Raw genomic sequence first — 19,928 nt, 5'->3', positions numbered from 1 at the left:
CCGATCTTCAGGAAGTTGGCCCAAAAATTCCTCATTTTGAGTTTGGATCTCCCTCTGTAAGCCTCCTCCCGTCCTCAGGAGCAACTTCCCTGATGTCCAAGCATCGGAAGAGCGTCTGTGGTCTTCACTTCTTTAGGCTAAACATGCCCAGTTTGTAGAAACGTAGGGTAGGTTTGTCCCTTGATACTTCTCCTCCCCCTTGGACACCTGATTTCCAGTTCTCCTGGACCATCTGGGATTCTTTCTCCTCCTTGCCAGCACCACAGAAGCCCCCCCCCCGCCCCCCAGTGGAGTATGCTGTGGCCTCTCAGCTGAAAGGACCCTGTTTCCGGCTGGCTGCACAGGTGACAGAAGAGCCAAGGCCATGCACTGCTGGAGAGCAGAGGTCTGGACAGTGTTCTATCCTGCCACAAAATGACTTCTGAGTGGTCTTCGGGCCCAAAAAGAGCCCCCAAGGCCACTTACCCACAGCAAGACAGCCATTAGGAAATGTGACTTTAGCAACTGAGAGGACAGTCTTCCCTGTGCTGCATGGGTTTAAATGGCCTCCAAGTGTTCCCAGAAAGAAGACAGCACTGGTCTTGGGCCTACAAGACTTCTTCCCGCTGTAGAGGTCTCTAGGTCAAAGTAGGGGAACAAGCACCCCTAGCTCGGCTTCCAAACCCTTTCCCAACCTTTTTATGAAAAGTCCCCAATGCTCATCTGCAGATCCTGGGAATGCAGGGCCGGTTGCAGGGCCAGAAAGGAAGGGGGAGCAGCAGCCCCACAGGCATGGTTTGTGCCACATCTCTGCAACCCATTTTCCAAACTTCTCCCATGGATTAAGTTGGGTCCCATTCTGGAAAGATGCCCTACTGGCAGACAAATGGACGACCGCAGCCTGAGATGGTCAGCCTCACTTCTCTCCATCATGCCTGATGTTGATTCCCATGCAGGTGCCAGTAGGGGGCAACAGCGGCATTATTGAGGAAGGGGACACACAAAGACATCCCTGGCTGAATGCCCCCCCCTCCCAAATGCTCTGAGATCCCTCTCCCAGCCTCCCATGGACCTTCCGGAGGGGCTCCTGCAGGATCAGATGGGACGGAAGTGGAGAAAACACAGCAGAGCTCTTCAGAAAGGTCCTTGGAAGCAGAGAGCGGACGAACCCCAGCTGGGCAGGGACTCCAGCTGGAAACTAGCCCCCTGGTCAAGACCAACCCAGTGCCCGGGGTTCAAAACCCAGCCTACATTGAATAAAAAACAGGCACTGCCGATTTTAATCCATGTAGAAAATACTTTTATCTCAGAAGCTTTTTCGGGGAGGGGGAGGCTTCGTTTGATTGTGAGATCAACACACAGGTTGGCTAGCTTGGGTGTTTAAAAAAACCTGTCACTTGGCTGGAACCAGGCAACGTCTCACGTTACCCAGGGCTTCCTTCTCTTGGTGGATCCCAGGAGTTTGGGGTCATGACGGATCAAAGACGTGACTGAGTTGAGCCCTCTGCCTGCCCGAGGGACGCAGAAAGAGGAGGAGGACTGCCTGCCTGCCTCCCTCCCTCCCTGCTGCAGGTGACCAGAGGCCACACTTAGAGCTGCTGGGGACTGGGAGCAACCGCTGGGGGAGAAGCACCAGAGACAGGCAGATTCTGGAGGGCAGACTTGCAGATGGTCCCATAGGACTGGGAGTAGCTGCCCAGGTGGGCCTTGGGGTCACCAGCTATTCCGACATTTGCTGTAACCTGGAACATTTTCTTGCATGGCTTCAGAAAGAAATGAGCTTCCCTGCCACGGGATTCAGGGTTCTGTGGATTCTGATAAGAACGAAGAGGGGAGTTGAGGCTAAATCGAAGATGGACAATTGGAAGAGCGGGGCAGGATCATTAAGGGTATTTAGTACAACCACATCCTGCATTCTTCCAGAAGCTCAAGGAGGAACGTAGCACTCTTCCCCCCACTGATCCCACACAACCACTGCCCAGGGAGGGAGGCGTTTCCCCATCCCAAGGCCATCTGTCTGCCCCTCAGGTTTTTCTGGCCAGGAAAAGTGATCCTGGGCCGTTTCAGAGGAGCCCTCCAGCTGGAAGGCAGCCAAGCCTAGGACTATGGGTCAGGACAGTTTCACTCACCAGCCCCGCGGCAGCCCTGCTGGGAAGGGCCCCCTTCCTCGTCAGATGCTGGTTGAGGGCTGCTTCCTGAGCCTGGCTGAGCAAGGTAAGAGGTTTGAAGGGGGACACGGCCTGGCTTGTTGCCCCCGGCCCCTTTGGCACCTGTTGAGGCAGATGACAGAGATGGAGCTCGAGTGGTACTCCAAGATTCATCCACTCCCTGCATCAGTGTGTGACTCTGAACTGCAAACAACTCCACCAGCCTGGCCTCACACAACTCCCCCAGCAGCCCACCCAGATTAAAGGAAACCCAAGGCAGCCCCACCGGACAGAGCATTCTTTGCTTTGCCAGGCAGCCCGTCCAAAGGCAGAAACACGTCCCCCCGTATTCCCTTTCTTGGAAGCCCTTCTGAACATTTCCTACGAGCTGAGAACCCTTGATCAACAGGAGGAAAATGTGGCAGCACTCTGGAATCAAAATGAGAGGGAGCCAGGAGGATCTCCTCGGGTGAAGCATGCCAGCCCCCAGGGAGATGGCGTGGCAACTGGAAAGGACCTCCTGCAAGACCTGGGAGCTCCTGTGATCCTGATGGAGGCCTGCAATCCTGGAAGGTCTAGATCAGCAAGAGGCAGAGCGACTCACGTCCCAAAAAGTGGAGGTGCCCGCTGCTCTCTGATACTGCCGAAGGCGGGAGGGAGGCGGACCCATCGCCACATTGCCAGCAGGCAGGAAATCTTTGGAATGGGAAGAAACATGAAAAAGAGAGAGATGGGTAAATCACAGGCAGGAATAGACAACCTGAGGCTCCAAGGTCCCAAGAAGGTTCCATACCCATTATGGACTACTGAGGGCACAGATAAACCTCAAAGTGATCCCAACGACTCTCAGAAAGAGTGTTAACAACTAGGTGACTGCAAGGAATATAAATTCTTCCATTCTCCACCATTTAGTCAGGACTGAGGAGGTTTCTTGGATGAGAAGTGAAACATCTTCAAGGAAAAAAAACAAAGTCCAGGCACCTTTTGAAAAAGCATCTTTGGGACATCTTGAATGTAATTAATCTATCCATGGAAACATGTATTCATTTGTGGCAGGAAGGCAAATTCTTGCAATATTTTACTATACCTTTGCAAGGAGAATACACTTACTTTGGGCAGATGCATTAACAGTAGGACTGCAGACTGTGGAGCTCAACTTTGGCTTTGGGCAAGGGTTTCTTGACTCATTTGCTCTCCGCTGGGAACTTGCCACAAGAGGTGGTGGAGACCCATGGGATGGAAGAGGTTGTGTCCCTCCCTTCATTGGACAGTGGGCTCTGAGAGGGGAACTGGCATCTGTGGAACCAGACGGAAGAGGAAATCCCTGGAGGGGCTGCTTCTGAGCTTGGCTACTGGCCTTCCATTCCAAGATCAACTGGAAAGAAGAAAGAGAGAGAGAGAGTAAGAGGGAGGGAGGGAGGGAGGGAGGAAGGAAGGAGATGGGAATGAGGGAGGGAGGGAGGGAGGGAGGGAAGGAAGGAAGGAAGGAAGGAAGGAAGGAAGGAAGGAAGGAAGGAAGGAAGGAAGGAAGGAAGGAAGGAAGGAAGGTGACAGGAATAACCAACATTCCAGGAGATAGGTTTAAGATACAGAAGGAACTTGACAGACTATAACATTGGGCGCTATCTAACAAAATGAAATTCAATGGTGAAAAAAAAGTAGGTAAGGTTCTAGGCAAGAAAACCAAATGCACAGGTATAATATATAGGCGGTACCTAGCTCAATAGTAGTGAGAGGGATCTTGGAATCCTAGTAGACAATCGATATAAGCCAGTAGTGTGCACCTACAACTCCAGGAGGCAAACTGTTCCATTGATTCATTGTTCTCACTGTCAGAAAATTTCTCCTTACTTCTAGGTTGAATATAGCTTCCACCCATTACTTTTTGTCCTGCCCTCTGAGGCTCTGGAGAATAAGTCAATCCCCTCTTCTCTGTGACAGACCCTCAAGTACTGGAAGACAGTTCTCATGTCCTTCCTAATCCTTATCTTTGATAGGTCAGGCATACCTAGCTCCCTTAACCATGATACAATTTGGCCTCCAAGATCCTTTTATCAGCTTTGTTGCTCATCTCTGCGCGTTTTCAAGGGTCTCAGATACTCTTTTCTGCATTGTGGTGACCAGAACTGTATTCCAAGGGTAGCCTCACTAGCACACTTCTCTCTCCTCTCTTTTCTCTCTCTCTCTCTCTCTCTTCCCCTCTCCCTAATTTTGAGTCTATCTTCCAAAGTGTTAGCAATTCCCCTCAGCTTGGTGTTTTCCGCATATTTGATGAATTCCCTTCCTATATCCTCTACAGCTTTTAGGAAGGAAGATGCTGAAGAGCACTGGGCCCGGAACAGAACCTTGAGGAACCCTACTGGATGCTTCCCTCCATGGAATGTAGTTCCATTCAGGATCACATGCAAAATTATTCTATCTTACCAAGATGTAGGATATAGTTTATCAAATGCCCTACTGAAATCTGCTACATCCACAGAATTTCCACTAATTCAGTCACTTTATAAAAGGTAAAGGTTCCCCTCGCACATATGTGCTAGTTGTTCCTGACTCTAGAGGGTGGTGCTCATCTCCATTTCAAAGTCGAAGAGCCAGCGCTGTCCGAAGACGTCTCCATGGTCATGTGGCTGGCATGGCTAAAAGCCACAGGCGCAAGGAACGCTGTTACCTTCCCACCAAAGGTGGTCCCTTTTTTTCTACTTGCATTTTTTACGTGCTTTCGAACTGCTAGGTTGGCAGAAGCTGGGACAAGTAAATGGGAGCTCGACCCATTTACGCAGCACTAGGGATTCGAACTGCTGAACTGCCGATCTTTCGATCGACAAGCTCAGCATCTTAGCCACTGAGCCACCGCATCCCTTATAGTCACTTTATAAAGAAGGCAATTACATTTGTTTGGCATGACCTGTTTTTAACAAACTCATGCTGGCTTCTAGTAATCAACTTGTTCATTTCTAGATGCTCACAAATCCTCCACTTGGTTATCTTTTCCAGGATTTTCCCAAGTATTGATGTCAAGTTGATTGGCCTATAATTTTGTAGACTGTATTTGTATTTATTAAACTTCTATACCACCCTTCTCCCGAAGGACTCAGGGTGGTGTACAGCCATATTAAAACAAACATATACTCACAAAATTTAAAAACAATTTAAAATAAATATATAAATTTGGCCCTTATGTTAAAAACTACAAACACTCAATTTAAAATTCATTTTTTTTAAGCCAGCCTGGCCTGTTGGAACAAAAGAGTCTTAAGGGCATGGCGAAAGGTACGTAGGTCAGGGATCATGCGAACCTCCAGGGGCAATTCATTCCAGAGAGCAGGTGCCCCCACAGAGAAGGGTCTCCCCCTGAGTGTCGCCAGTCGACATTGTTTGGCCGACGGCACCCTGAGGAGTCCCTCTCTGTGAGAGCGTGTTGGCCGGTGGGAGGCTATCGGTGGCAGAAGGCGATCTCGTATATACCCAGGTCCTAGACTGGAACCACATCGGTTCTTTTCCAGTGCTCTGGCAGTTCTGCTGTGCTCTGGGAGCTCTCAAATATTTCATTCATGGGTTCTGAGATCACATCTGCCAACTCCCTCCACACCCTGGGGTTTAAACCCTCTGGTCCAGGAAACTTAAAACTCGGTCAGAGCAGTTAGGTGTTCTCTAGGCAATTCCTCACCTATTTTGACCTGCATTCTTCTTTTGTCTCCCAATGTGCTGCTTTTGACAAGTTAGGCTATTTTTTCCTTTTGCATAAAGACAGATGTAAAAAAGGAATTGAACACGTTCATCTTCTCCCTGCTGCCCATCACTTTCTTGCCATTTTTTCCAGCTGGTGGACTGACCATTTCCTTGACCTTCCTCTTGCTCCTTATATAGAAACCTTTACAGGTTTATTTATAAGAAACTTTTGTTATTTTGGCATTTGTTGAAAGCTGACTTTGAGCCTTCCAGACAGTCCTTGCAAACTCAAACTACTATTTGTTGGTATTCTGCTCTAGTTACAAGCCCCTCTTTCCATCTATTACATTTCTCCTTTTTATCCCTCAGCTCCTTGTGCAACCGAGCTGCTCACATTTACTTTCTCTGTGGTATTTTGTTTGGGCCTTTGTTACCTTGTTTTCGGTTTTCCAAACATCCCAAACTGTTTTCCCCTCAGGATTTCCATCCATGAATCCTTCCTATTCTTTCTCTTAGTTTGTTGAAATCAGTTCTTAAAATCTAGAGCACTAGTCTGACTTTGTTCAGTTACCCTTACCTGCATCAAAGTAAATCTGAGAATGGCATGGTCACTTTCTCCCAAAGTTCCTACAACTTCGGGACATGCTTCTTCCTTCAGCTCTCTTAGGGCCATTAAGGATCTCCCAAGAAAAGAATTAAAGGCCCCCAGGATCCGTAGGGGCAGGGGATTACCTCATAAACTCGATTGCGATACTCAGCCACTGAGAGCTGCACATCATCAGCCAAAGGGAGGGTCACACTGTAGTCAAGAGCAGGCTCTTTGGCAGCACAGTGGAACCTACCAAGAGAAGGCCAGGTGAGCACAAGGCTGTCCGAAGGAGACTGAAACAGGCACAGAAACAGCTTTGGCCATCTGAGAGCCCAGGTGGCCGTACCAAATCTCCATGGAGCTCTCACCTCTGCACATAGGGGTGCTCCAGCGCCTCCTCTGCCGTTAGCCGCTTCTCAGGGTTAAACACCAAGAGCCGTTTCAGAAGGTCCAGGGCCTGGGCAGGAGTGGAGGCAGGCATGAGCTCCTCCAAAGACAGCTGGGGCCTGCAGCCGGACAGAAAGCACGCTGCAGTTCCGCTCCACAGAGCGCTCCCAGCCAGCTTACCCAAGGCACTTACTGGGCTGAAAGAGGTGCCTCCTGGGGAACTGTGATCCCCTCAGCAAAAGAAAACACTCACTGGCAGCTCACACGGTTGATAACTGAGGCTCGGTAGTCAGAATGGAAGGCATCCAAATCTGCAAAGCAAAGCAACGGATCAGGGTCCTTGAGCCTAGCTTGGGCCCTAACTTCAGACAAAACAAAATGCCAGGCACTCTTTCCCTCCCTGCTCTCTCGGGCATGTCCCTGTGTAAGAGGGGCCTCCAACAGGAATTAGGCCAGACACACTGCGCTCTCCTGCCCCTGGGGAGACGGCTCCTCTACAAGTCCTTCTCCTGGATGAAGGGTAGCCAGTTTGCCCATCACATGGGCTTGATCTTGGAACCTGGCTGCCTTCCCTTCTCATTTGTCCACTTACTAGCCAAAAGCAGATCCTCCCTCCCTCCCTCCCTCCCTCAGCTCCCCTAAACTCAGGGGGGTAACAGGAGATCGGGTTGCTGATCTCCATGGACGCTCTCAGCTCCCTAGACCTCTCCACAAATTCCAGCCTTAGCATGGGGATGAACGAGATGACACCAGAGTTCCTTTCCAACTCTACGGTTCCCTTTCACACTGAGACCAGGATCAGCTCCCAAGCCATCAAGAAGGCCAGCGCCTGTGGCCAGCAGTACAACAGACAGAAAGGGGAGGGGCAAGGCATCTCTATGGGCCACCCCAGGAGCCTCAGCCTCCTTTCTCTTTTTTTTTAATAAGTTTTTTATTTATTTTCCATTAAAAAAAAAAGATATAAACCATTTCATCTCTCCTTAAACAGTGTGCCATCTGAGTACAAATATTTCTGTGCAACATCCACAAAGTATATACATTGAACAATTATACCTTCTGTAACTCTTCCTTTCCTTCATAACATATTTTCTAGTACAAATACAATAACATTAAACATAGTTATTCTCATCGTACTCATATTATCAATTGCCATTTTATTCTTATCTCTATCTTAATATATTTTCTATCCTTATTGTCTTCTTCCTTTATTTCCAATTTCCTTTTTTTCCCTCTAACCATTTATAAAATACTTCCCATATCATATAATAATCAGTTTGTTCTTTCACTTTAATTGCTAGTGTTAGTCTATTCATTTCTACACATTCTAATATTTTCCTAATCACCTTCTCTTCAGTAGGAATCTCTTCATTTTTCCAATATTGTGCAAATACAATTCTACCTGCTGTTAATACATGAATAATTAAATATATATTTTCTTTGTTATAAGTTTCAGGTAAAATCCCCAACAAGAATATTTCTGGTTTAAACTCAATACGTTGTTTTATCATCTTTTCCAACCATATCTTTATTTTTGTCCAATACTTCTTTGCTTCTGCACATGTCCACCACATATGATAATAAGATCTAGATATCTGGTGGCACTTCCAACATTTAGCTGATTTGTCTTTAAACATCTTTGCCAACCTCACTGGTGGAAGATGCCATTTATAAAATATCCTATATAAATTCTCTTTATATGCAGTTGACATCATTAATTTATAATTCCTGTCCCATAGTTTCTGCCATTTATCTAGTTCTATCGTATAACCAAAATTTTTCGCCCATGCTATCATTGTCTTCTTTACTTGTTCCTCTGCCAGTTTTTCACCCAATAAATAATTATAGAGTTTCTTTATTAATCTTTCATCGGTTCCTGTTAGGATTTTATCTAATTCTGTTGGTTTTTTATAAAAACCCTGTGATTTTACATCTTTCTCATATCTAGAATAGATATTCAGATTGTAAAGAAAGTTAAGTACCTAGGGATTCAATTGACAGCAAGATGTGTAACAATTAAAGAAGATAATTATTATAAGTTGAAACAAATTCAAATAGACCTGGAAAAGTGGAAGAACCTACAATTATCACTGGTAGGAAGAGTAGCAACAATTAAAATAAACATATTGCCAAGACTATTGTACTTATTCCAAACAATTCCGATAAAATTGGGAAAAAATTATTTGAGGAACTTAATAAAATAATACACAAATATATCTGGGAAGGGAAAAAAGCAAGAATTGGCTTGACAATGATGCAAGATATAAGAAACAGAAGTGGTTTTGGGCTATCAAAGTGGGAATTGTATTATCAGGCTGCAGTATTAACATGGATGAAAGAATGGATTGTATTGAGGAACACAAGATTATTGACCCTGGAAGAACATGATTTACAACTGGGGTGGCATGCTTTTTTGTGGTATGGAAAAAATAAGATACATGGATATTTTCAGAGATATTATATAAGAAATGCACTAATGTTGGTATGGGAGAAAATTAAAGAACAACATTATTTGAGGATACTGGTCTGGCTTTCAACAATGGATTCACCCAAATGTTATTAATATGGGAAATATTGTTAGGTATAAAGACATTTTGAATGAAAAGGGGGAACTGAAAACGAAAGAGGAAATGAGTGAGCAAGGGATCAATTTAACACGGTATGCACAAGTGCAGATACATTCTCTTTGTTAACAAAGTTAACAAGTTAACAACAGCCTCCTTTCTGAAGCTTGGCTGAGGACCAAGGTATCTTATAAGGAGGACTGGAGCTCAGGGCTAAGCCGCTCAAGAGTCTGCCTGGAGAGGGTTGGGGAGGCCAGATTCTTTGGACCAAAAAATAAATCAATCCCACATCCCAGGACTACCCATCTGCTTGTGAAACTCTCAGAAGCTCCCTGCCTGCCTGTGAGCCAGTTGGGCTCAGCAGGAGGAACAGCAGAAAATCTTCAGGCTCCACAAGGCATCTCAGGACACAAACCGGTGAGATTCTTGGGGGAGTCTTCAGTTTCCCTTCAGCAAAGGGGCAGCGATGCAAGAACGGATCAGCTTTTTACACCAAGGAAGGGAATTCTGGGTGGCTCCACCTGCCCGTCCCATCAGATCTCAGCAGAGACGGAGATACCCACGCACCCACAGAGGGAGCCCTTCTTACCTTCTGGGCTGGGGGGAGGAATAACACGCAGGATCTGCTCTATCTGGTTGACGGTGGACGTTCCTGGGAACAGAGGCTTTCCCAGAAGCATCTCTCCCAAGATGCAGCCGATGCTCCACATGTCCACCCCCTTGGTGTAACTGCAGGGAAGAAAGAAAAAAGACAGCTGGGCTCAAACTCCCCCCCCCCCAAAAGAGGCCACAGGCACCTGGCACTGAACATGGGAAGAGGGGCCGGTTTTGCGTTACTGCTCTGAAAAAGTAGCAAAAGAGTTCACCAGATCTGATTAACCTGGGAGAAACTGCTTCAGCTGTTGGAAACGGCTCGGGTTGTGGCACTGCAATCAAGTTCCCCTGGCAGCCATGCCATGGGGCTTCATTAAGGGCACAAAGAAACATTCTGAAGCTCACAATGCGAATGTCATATAAAGGAATACGGAGGCTAAATCCGGCCAAGCACATAGTCCAAAAAATTGCATCACACAGCGATTGTGGTGAAGTGGGGGGGGAGTTGGTCACAAACGGCATAATTTCTCTATGTTGATTCTGAGGATATGCTTTAATAACTTGCTGCCATCCTTCCAAAATTAACAGAGGTACCTGATTTGCTTCCCCATTCCCAAAATGTTCCCTGCCATTCCAATTTGGCTCAAGGCTTATGCAGCTCCCATACTCTCCTGAATACCCCACGACCAAAGATGGGAACAATCCAATTTGACAATTTGGAAGAAAAGAAGAGGCTCTCCTGCTTGCAAGTCATCTGTTAAATTGTCGCTGTATAGATACCCTCCTTTTCCCTTCAACTCTTTTTACTCTCTCTGCCACTCACTGCCTGCCTCTCTTGCTCTCCCTTTTGTGTTTTTGGTGGCCGTGTATTCGAAGGAAATGGCCAGGCAACCATGAAGGTGCTTTAGCAGAATGGAAGTGATTGCCCTTTCCTTCCTAGTGGCCACCGAATCATTTCTGTAAATCACACAGAGAGCTTTTGCTATTAGACAATTATAAGTTTTTTTAATAAACACGTATGCAAAAGACTCGCCTCCAATCTCAACTATCACTGCTCAGCAGTTATTGCTGTGATCAGGGAGTAGTAAATTAATATATAAGGACTTCACCTCCCAATGTCCCCCACCTGATGTAACTTCCCCATCACAAGATCCTCACTTGACACAGCCTCACCTGACCCATCACAAGACCTACTGACCACACGAAGCTCTTATAAAAGGAAGAACACCACTGACCCTGACATCCCCTAAACTCTGCTGAAGATGTTACCTAGGCTGGTAACGAAGCATTTGGAAACCACCCACCCACAAGCTTGGAGAATGAACCTTCACCCTCATCCTACACCTGAACTACAGATGTTTGACACTATTGCAAATTAACATATAGTTAGAAGTCCTGTAGCCCAACCCCCTGCCGGGGGCAGGAGTCCTCAGACTGTTCCAGTCAGGTGGCTGCCAACCCTTGCTTGATCCAGCAATAAAGTTGCCATCTTTCCAGGAGGCAGCCTACCCCACTGCGAAAGAGCCCTCTGGGTCAGGAAACTCCCCCTCTATCTCCTGGGTCTCCCTACAGTCTGTAAAGCTTCTACCTGCTGTTCCTTGTCCTGCCCTACGACAGGGCCCTCGGGTCTTGAAAGAAGGCTGCTGTGTCTCTTCTTTGGGTTACATGTATCCAGTTCCCCTGACTTTCACAACAGATTTAGCCTCCAGGCCCCTCACCATCTTTGTCGCTCTTCTCCACCTTCTTTCTAGTTCTTCAGCCTCCTTCTTATAGTGGGCCATGATTTCAGGCCAGTCTGATTAGCGCAACTTAAGAGTAGAAATACCGCTTCCCGTGATCTCAACTTTATACCTCTGCTGATGCAGCCCAAGACTGTACTGACTCCTTCAGCACCTCGCAGACTCATACTTAATCTGTGGCCTGCCAAAACAGCCAGGTCCTTCAAGCAGACATTACCTGCCAAGTTAGGCAATACCTGTCTTGTGCCTGCATGTCTGTTTTTTAGTTTTTAGTGTTCAAGGACAGTACACTCAATGAACCATTCTCTTTCTAAAACCCTTAAATTGGTGCTCACCTCCACACCCAATGGCAGCAAATTCCAGAATTCACAACTTCCTTTTATTGGTTCTCATAGCTTTGCTTTTAATTGTAATGGCTTGGCCCAGGTTCTAACATTATGACAGAAGAAGAAATTTTTCTGTCTACATTTTCCACATAACGCATGGTGTGGGATCCAAAATCGGCAAACATTAGTGGACGTGTCTTGAGTCACAGTTATGCTGCACAATAGAATAAGCTAGAAGCCAGCATAATAGAAGATAAGTTGTACAAAACAAAAGTGCTGGCAGCAAAGAGAATTGAGGGTAGGAAGCATAGGCTACACAAGAATTAGAAACCAGTAGCATTTATTTAAACAGCTGTTCTGTACAATTCCCAGAAAAAAAGCCAATTAGAAATATTTACATGTGATCAATGATAAGGTGCTTTTATCTTAAATCAAATCATTGCTTGTTCCGAGTAAGGCAATTAGGAAAATGACATATGTGATTAAAGGATGCATTTGTATGTAATTTTTATTTTTTCCTCTAAAAGAACACTCTGTACCTACAGATTAATCAATTTGAAACATCTTCAGTTGTTGGTTGTATTACCTGCAAACTGGGATCAAGGGAGAGCTTTCCTATAGTTCTGGTATAACAGACAGGATGCCGACATCCAGATATCCAACCTGAATCAATCACCCAGTGCTGCTGTCACAGCCAGCTCTAACACCAACCACTCCAGCATCTGACTCTGGCTGTTGATGGCTCATCAGGGAAAAGACTGGACTTGCCAGAGAGGTCCTGCCCCATCATGTTCCAGGTGTGGCAGGCGTACCTCTCAAGGCGTTGAAAGCAGATACTGTAAATGGTCGGCTCTGAGTAGCCCCCTGCACCAGGCAGCTCCTTTGGTGTGAGATGATCTCACAAGCAAGTTACTGTGTGCTGAGAGAGTGAACTACAAAACTCAACCCAAAGAGGAGCCCCCCTCCTCCCCATTGTCCAGAATTGGACATCTTGCAATTGGACTTCCTTTGTTTTTTCCTTGAAAACATTTCACTGCTCATACAAAAAGCTTCATGACTTGGATGACTGAGAATCTCCATGGACGCTTGCTGAAACGGATCAAAAGTGAGAGGCAAGTACAGCAGTAGATTGACGTGCAAGGCCCACAAGATCACTCAAGTGTTGCAGAGATAGGATTCCCCACATGCAAAAGGTGTGAATGCCAACTTTTAATAGGCCACCTGTAGGTGACAATGGGAGGAGCTTTGAAGTTTCTGTCCCAGGGACATTTTGAGAAAGGCAGACAGGTTCATTTGGGAAGCAAATTAGAGAAGGACATAGGAGAACGGAGAGGAGGAAGGAAAACCAACCCACAACAAGAATTGTGCAACTGAGAGCAAGGGAGCCTTCTAGGGGTTTTCTTGCACATGCCCCCACCGAAGGCTGCGCTGCCCTTTCCCTCCTCCCCAGTTTGCTCCAAGAACCAGGAGCAGCTTCCAAGCATTGCTCACTCAGCAGTGCCGAACCAATTCCATGTTGTTCTAGAGCCAATTGCTTTGGGTCACGGTAATGGGTCCAGTGCTATTTGTGATTTCTCTTGCTTTCATTCAGTCTCTCTAGGATTTGGGGGCATTTGCATTTTAAGTTCCTCTTTAAAAGATTGCTGTTTTAAGGTTTCCCACCAATAAGATTGGTGGAAATTTTTTGGGAGTGTTAAATAGAATGTAGAGGATGAAGAAGTGGGAGAAGACAGGCATATCAAAAGCAGAAAATAGACATTGAACCATGTCTGGTCTTGTTTAAGAGTTGGAAGTTATTGCAATGGCAAAAAAGAGGGGTGGGGAGTAAACTACCTGCTGCCCTGCCAAAGGAAAAAAAAAAAAGGTGCATGCGCACACACTGCATGGGTCATAAAAATGGAAAATTTGATCCAGGCAAGATGGTTTCCTTGGAAATGAACCAGTAATAAGGGGGAAAGGGAAAAACAATGGCTTAAGTCGTCTCCCTGAGCACTCAGATCCTCTGACCCTCACAAGGTCTAACTCTTTACAAAACAACCCAAGATATTGGTGTTGCTTTACAGCTTGTATCTTTGCAACTCAAGAAGAAGAAAAATTTTTTTTAAAGGAGTGCAACCGTTAAGAGGTGGCCAACTGCATTTTGCCAATTCTTATTTGAATTTATTGGCTCCTGAGTTATCCTTTAATTATGGAAAAACTCAAAAAATAAAAGAACCTCCAGCAGCTATTAACCCAGAAGTGACAGGGCTTTGGAAGAAACACATTCACAGTTCACAGGAAAGCCTGCTTCCAGCCAAAGCACTGGAGAATATGCCCATTTTTTGAAGCTTTTTCAGATGAGACAAGTGGATCCATGAGCTCCTCTCTTAACTGGATATTTTGAACCAAGGAAACAACCAGATTGTTCCTGGTTCAAAATGGGGAGAACTGCTATGTGGTTTGCTGCTCTAATTTCTAAACTGTACCCTCAAATTGGCTCAAGGTTTGTACAAATTTCAAATTATCAAACCAGGAAGCCACAAACTCTGATTACAGGGAACAGTTCCCTTCTGTCATAATCTAACAAGCAGTTAGATTATGAAAGCCTAACTACAACTTCACTCTGCAGCTCTATCTTGTTTAATCCCACTTAAGACCTCAAAAAAGCTTGGGACTTTGGGTATTGCTATTACATCCCTGGGAAGGAAAAATAAAGCTGGAAAAAAACACTCTCCCTCCTTCTACAATTCACGTGGATTTCGTTCCTTACCATTTTGATGCAAGCAGGATCTCAGGGGCTCGGTACCAGCGAGTAGCAACATACTCAGTAAGTGCAGGGTTGCCTTCATCTTTTTCAATTTGGCCCAGGGAACGAGCCAGTCCAAAATCACACAACTTCACAAAGCAATCCCTGTCCAGCAAGATGTTGGAAGGCTGGAAGTGAAAGATGATGAAAAGAAGGAGGATTCATACAGCCATCAAATCACCTGACCCACTGGCATCCCGTATGCCCGATTCTACTAAGAGGAGGTAAAAAAGGGAATATTTTGGAATAGCGGTGATCAAAGATAAGAGCTTTTCCTCAAAAAACCTTCAGGGAAGGTGGTAGAGAGAGGGTGCCTGGGCTTCAGCTTCAGAAGACTCTGGAGGAAACAGATTATCTGGATTCAGATCAGTCAGGTTTCAAGCTAGGATTCAGTATAAAAATCATGTTGGTCGTGCTAGTTCACAATCTGATATCCCTCTTAATGCCTCCTTGATCTCTCAGGGGCATTTGATTCCGATGGCCATGGTATCCTTCTGAATCAGCTTTGGGGGTTGAGGCTAGGAGGCACTGCTTTCTGGCATTTCTTCTCATTTCTCCCCGACTACCTTCAGTCGGTGTCAATAGGTGTGGAACAATCATGCCCTTGGGCCTATGCTCAGGCTCTGATGCTGCCTCCTTAACATACATGTGAAGCTTTGGATAAGAAGTGAAAATATGGGGATGATACCCATTTGTGTATGGCTGGCCAAGGGATGTGGCCAAAATCCTAACCAAGTGCCTGGAAGCTATATAGAGCTGGATGAAGAGGAACAGGCTCAGGGTTCATCCTGCCAAGTCCAAGTTGCTATGGCTACTAGGGCCCCCAGGATCTGGAGATATTTCACTGTCAACTCCCAATGGGAGTTGCCCATTTATTTTGCTGCATTTCTCCATTCAAGACTTGTATTAAATTTAAGCACTCTCCGCTGTTGCTCAAAGAGCAGGTAGAAGTTCTGCATAAGATGGCCTGGACACAAGCACATCTGTGCCATCAATTGTGGCCCTTTCTGGCCCAGATGGCCTTCAGGAAGCCACTCCTGCCCTGGTCACCTCACGATTAAATGAGGCTGCTCATTCGGAAGTCTCAGCCTATTGGTGATCCAGAGCACAGAAATGCAGGCGGTGATGGAATGGCTGCCTTATGTGAATATGACTGCATTATTCTGTAAGCTGTACTGGATACCAGATGGTTTCCAATAGAATTCCATTTTCTGTTCCTCCTTCATAAAACCCTTCCTGGCAGAATGCCTGACTGTCTGCAGGACTCTTTGTCCGTCCGTCTGTCCGTCCGTCTGTCTGCACAATCAAGCAAGCAGGGCAGATACACTCTTGGTCCCACTGATTAAACAGTGTCACCTTGAGGTATCCAGGAAGTGCACCTACTCTTACTCTACTTGCCCTCTGGAACTATATTTCCCAGAGATTCTCACAACCTCCACATTATGACTTTTAGGAAATTATTAAAGGCCTAGCTCTTCTCCAGGACCTTGGGGACAGTGTGGTTGTGGAGCTTCTTTAGTTGTGGTTGTTTGTGGCTGATGTTCTGTTCTTCTGGTCACCTGTGTCTTTTTTTTAAAAGTCCTTTGTCTTTTTATTTGTAAGTGCCTAGAGTCATCAAGGAATTGGAGGGAGGGCTTAAAATTTGATAAATAAATAAAATAAAAACCTTCTGGTCCCTGTGAATAACATTTCCTGAGTGGATAAATTTGGTGGCTTTCAAGAGCTGGTACAGGATGTAGCACTTATGAATGTCTTTCAGTAAATTCCCCTTCTTGATCACTGCATGCAAGTCTGTCTCTGAAACAGGGGACATAAAAGCAGCAATGAAGGCATTGCATCATGGTTGCAATACCTAGCCGTTGTTCCAAGGGTGGCTGCAGGCCAAAACACACCACTAGCACTGCTTATACATTGTGGAATGTGAGATTTGGCTTTAATTTTCAAGGTTCCCTATTGGCAGAGCATAAGTTCCCATTATAAACCCTAACCCACTAAAGGATTCTTCAATATACTTCCATTATTAACGCATTTTATTACTCTGAAATAACTCTGCAAATTGCTGAACAATTTAAACCACTCCAAGACCCTTGTCTTGCAAGTCATCTCCACAAGTTTATCTTCCATTCAAGCTTTCATTTGAAATAGCATTTACAAATTTGCTTTTATTTATTTATTTATTTATTTATTTATTTGCTGCCTTTGAGGCAGTGTTAATTTCTGGCAACTGTCTAGTTCCTAGAATTTTATTCATTACAATTATTTTATATTCCTCCTTTCAGGAAACAAGCCTCCCAAAGTGCTTACAACAATATAAATAACTATAAATGAAAATACAATAAATAGTTAAAAACAAGCAAACTTCTAGGATTCGAATCCAGCTGGACAGACTTCTGTGGTGCTGGCTGCCTGCCTTTCTCCCTCTCTCATGGGAAGCTGGGAAGAGCTCACCCATGGATTCGAAAATCAGATAAATGTCCTTGTCATTCTGAGCCCGGATGACATTCAGGAGCTGAATGATGTTCGGATGCCCTCCAAATTCCTGCAAGACACAAGACCAACACAACCCTGGCCTATGCTCCCATCCTTCCAAGCTGGGGATCAGGGCCACAATTACACAGGGGTTCTTCTTCTTTTTCTAGGGCAGGTTCAAGTTGGTTGGGGGAGGGAGATCACTCACTAGACACCTCCTGTCTAGGAGGTGTCTACTCTCCTTCTTTTCAACAACTATCTGAAACTGGGTCGGGTCACCTGCCAATTTAGAGCTATACTTTTAATTTTATCTTTTGACTTCAGACTGGCCAAGCCATGTTGGTATACAATCCTGTGTGTCTGTGTGTCTTCCAGGATTCACAGCTCCTGCTTGAGGAGCAGGTATCACCAGGAAGGTCTTTGCACAACTTGTTTCATGTACCAGTTAGGGTTTAGATGGGGGGGGGGGTTGGTGTTCAGAGAGTCACTCAAGCCCTAGTCACCTTGCAGCTTGAATTCTGCAACACACTCTACATGGGGCTGCCTTTGAAGGTCAGCAAGAAACTTCAACTGGTCCAAAATGTGGTGGCATAAACAATTATGCCTCAATATGCCCATGGAACACTTATGCTTTGCTAGATATACTCTTCTCCCAGGCCTTCAGCAAGGGACACCCCGCCCTGTGTTCGCCCTTTATTGTCTTCATCTTTTATTGATTTTATTGAAATTTCATTTGATTGTTGCGAGCGGCCCAATTTCATTCAGTCAGGCAGCATACAAGTTTAATTAATTATTGTCATTATTGTAAGCTAGGGCAAATAGGAAGACCACAAGTAAACAGTTAACTTGGCCACTTCAATCGTTACCAACCAAGCAAGCCCTTCTAAGAAAAACTTGCAGACTGCAATGTCTTTTTTATATACACTGTGGTGTAAGAGTCGACCGTTTATATAAAATCTATTATTTCTTACAAAGCTATTGAAACCCATACACAAATCCAAAAATACTGGTATAAAGAACTGGCCAAAACACCTATTTAAAAAGATTGTGCGGGAACTTACAGGACCTGCTCTCAGGTGTCTTCTTCAACTGTTTAGAAGGATTGTTTCAAACCTTTCAGGAAAAAACAGCTTCCCAAGACAAGGGACGAGAGCTGAGAGGGGAACGGAGGGGGAGGGGGGGTCGCCCGGGGCCCCTGGCTGACCAAGCAAGGCCAGCCCTGAACCGCCCCCCGGGGGGGAATGGGAGGCCGGACGGGGAGGCGCCTTCCCACCCCACCCACCCCGAGAGGGCCGGGAGGGCTCGGCCCCGAAGCCCCCGGACGCCTTTCAGGACGGAGCTCGCCGGCTCCGCTGAGCCCCGGCCTCCCCTCAGCCGCCGTCTCCGCGGGGCGATCCGAGAGGGGCCCGGCGCGGAGGCTCACCTGGAGGAACAGGATCTCCCGGAAGGTCCTCTGTAAGGAAAGAGCGGCAGCAACGCTCGCGCGGGGGAGGGAGGGGGCCACCGGGGGCCTTCCCAGCCTATCCGCAGCCACCCCCGGCCCGAGAATCTCCCCCCGCGGGCTTCACCTGGGCATCGGTCCGGTTGCGGAAGGCGTCGAAGATCTTCTTGACTGCCACGCTGTCTCCCGTCCGGCGCTCCGTCGCCTTCCACACGATCCCGTAGGCCTGTTGGGGAGGGGCCGGGCGGGAGTCAGCGAGGGGGCCGCGGGCGGGAGGAGACGAGGGAAGCCCCCTCCCCTTCCCGCGCGCGCACCCCTTTGCCCAGCCGCCGCTTGATCTCGTAGCGCCGCGCCACCGGCTCCTCCACCTCGGCTGGCACCCCGCTCATCCTCCGGACAGGCCGCCGCCGCCGCCGCCGCTGCTGCTAGACGCGGTTGCCCTGGCAACGGCCGGCCCCCGCACGCGCGGCCCTCCCCCCGGCGGAAGCGGCCGCCCTCTGGCATCCCCGAGGCTCCTCCCCTTCCGCCTGTGCTGTCCCGGCGCCGGTGTGGCCCTCGGATCCGCCCCCGCCTCCCTTGGTGTCGCTCGTCTCCCTCTGCCGGGTTCCGCGCGGGCTCTTCCGCCGGCCTGGCGGTGCCGGGGCGGAGCTGAAAGGCGTTCGGGCTCTCGGCGGGAGCCACTCCGGCGGTCGGGTCAGCTTTTTCAATCGAGGCGACTCGGATGGGTGCCTTCCGCGCGTTCCTTGGAGCCCGAACTCTGGTTTTCCTCCGGTGGGCAGCAAGGAAATGAATCCTCGGGCTGAATCCTGGAGGAGACGCGACGTTTCTCGGCGGCCTTTTCCCATGTCTAACCGGTGTTTTCTTCTGTGGCTTTCCGACGCCTCACGTGTATCAAATGCACCCATCGGCTTTTTTTTTTTTTGCCTCCTGTGCAAAGACTCCCCCCCCCCCTTCCTCCCCGCTTTAATAAAATGTTTTTGGGTTTCCTTGAAGTACTTTTGGTTCCGATGGCAACAAACCGCCTTTTACGTGCATTCACCTGGTGCAGTGAGCTAACGAGGAAAATGGGATTCAACCAAAAGTCTTTTCAAAACATATGGACAGATTTAACCATAATTTCATTTGGGAAAATGTGACCATCCTAGACCAGGCCAAGTCCAAAATTGCCAGGGAATTTCTAGAAGCCTGGCACTCTGGCAAATAAGCCATAAATAGACACATAATCACCCCACCCAAAAAGGA

The 19,928-nt window shown here is 47.0% G+C and overlaps 1 protein-coding gene across 7 annotated transcripts; it reads right to left on the bottom strand.

The window, feature by feature from the left end:
- Positions 1 to 1,256: 1,256 nt before the first annotated feature.
- MAPK15 (mitogen-activated protein kinase 15) lies at positions 1,257 to 19,270 on the bottom strand. 7 transcript variants are annotated; one of them, XM_034420081.3, is made up of 14 exons: positions 19,001 to 19,270; positions 18,814 to 18,912; positions 18,669 to 18,698; positions 17,225 to 17,315; positions 16,443 to 16,573; positions 14,741 to 14,904; positions 9,922 to 10,061; positions 7,025 to 7,082; positions 6,753 to 6,890; positions 6,528 to 6,633; positions 3,237 to 3,501; positions 2,731 to 2,822; positions 2,109 to 2,249; positions 1,257 to 1,793 (listed from the first exon to the last, which is right to left on the bottom strand). In XM_034420081.3, the coding sequence occupies exons 1-14, from the start codon at positions 19,073 to 19,075 to the stop codon at positions 1,569 to 1,571; spliced, it is 1,755 nt and encodes a 584-aa protein (XP_034275972.1). In that variant the 5' UTR covers positions 19,076 to 19,270; the 3' UTR covers positions 1,257 to 1,568. The 7 variants fall into 7 exon arrangements, with proteins under 7 accessions (XP_034275972.1, XP_034275975.1, XP_034275974.1 ...); XM_034420084.3 differs by lacking the exon at positions 16,443 to 16,573 and having other exon boundaries at positions 17,136 to 17,315; XM_034420083.3 differs by lacking the exon at positions 18,669 to 18,698 and having other exon boundaries at positions 19,001 to 19,169.
- Between the last annotated feature and the right edge of the window lie 658 nt (positions 19,271 to 19,928).

Source organism: Pantherophis guttatus, chromosome 3, assembly GCF_059756535.1.
Source record: "Pantherophis guttatus breed Tessera chromosome 3, ASM5975653v1, whole genome shotgun sequence".
Lineage (NCBI taxonomy): Eukaryota > Metazoa > Chordata > Lepidosauria > Squamata > Colubridae > Pantherophis > Pantherophis guttatus.
The sequence above is the reverse complement of the archived record's forward strand: the minus strand, read 5'-3'. Positions and strand labels throughout refer to the sequence as shown.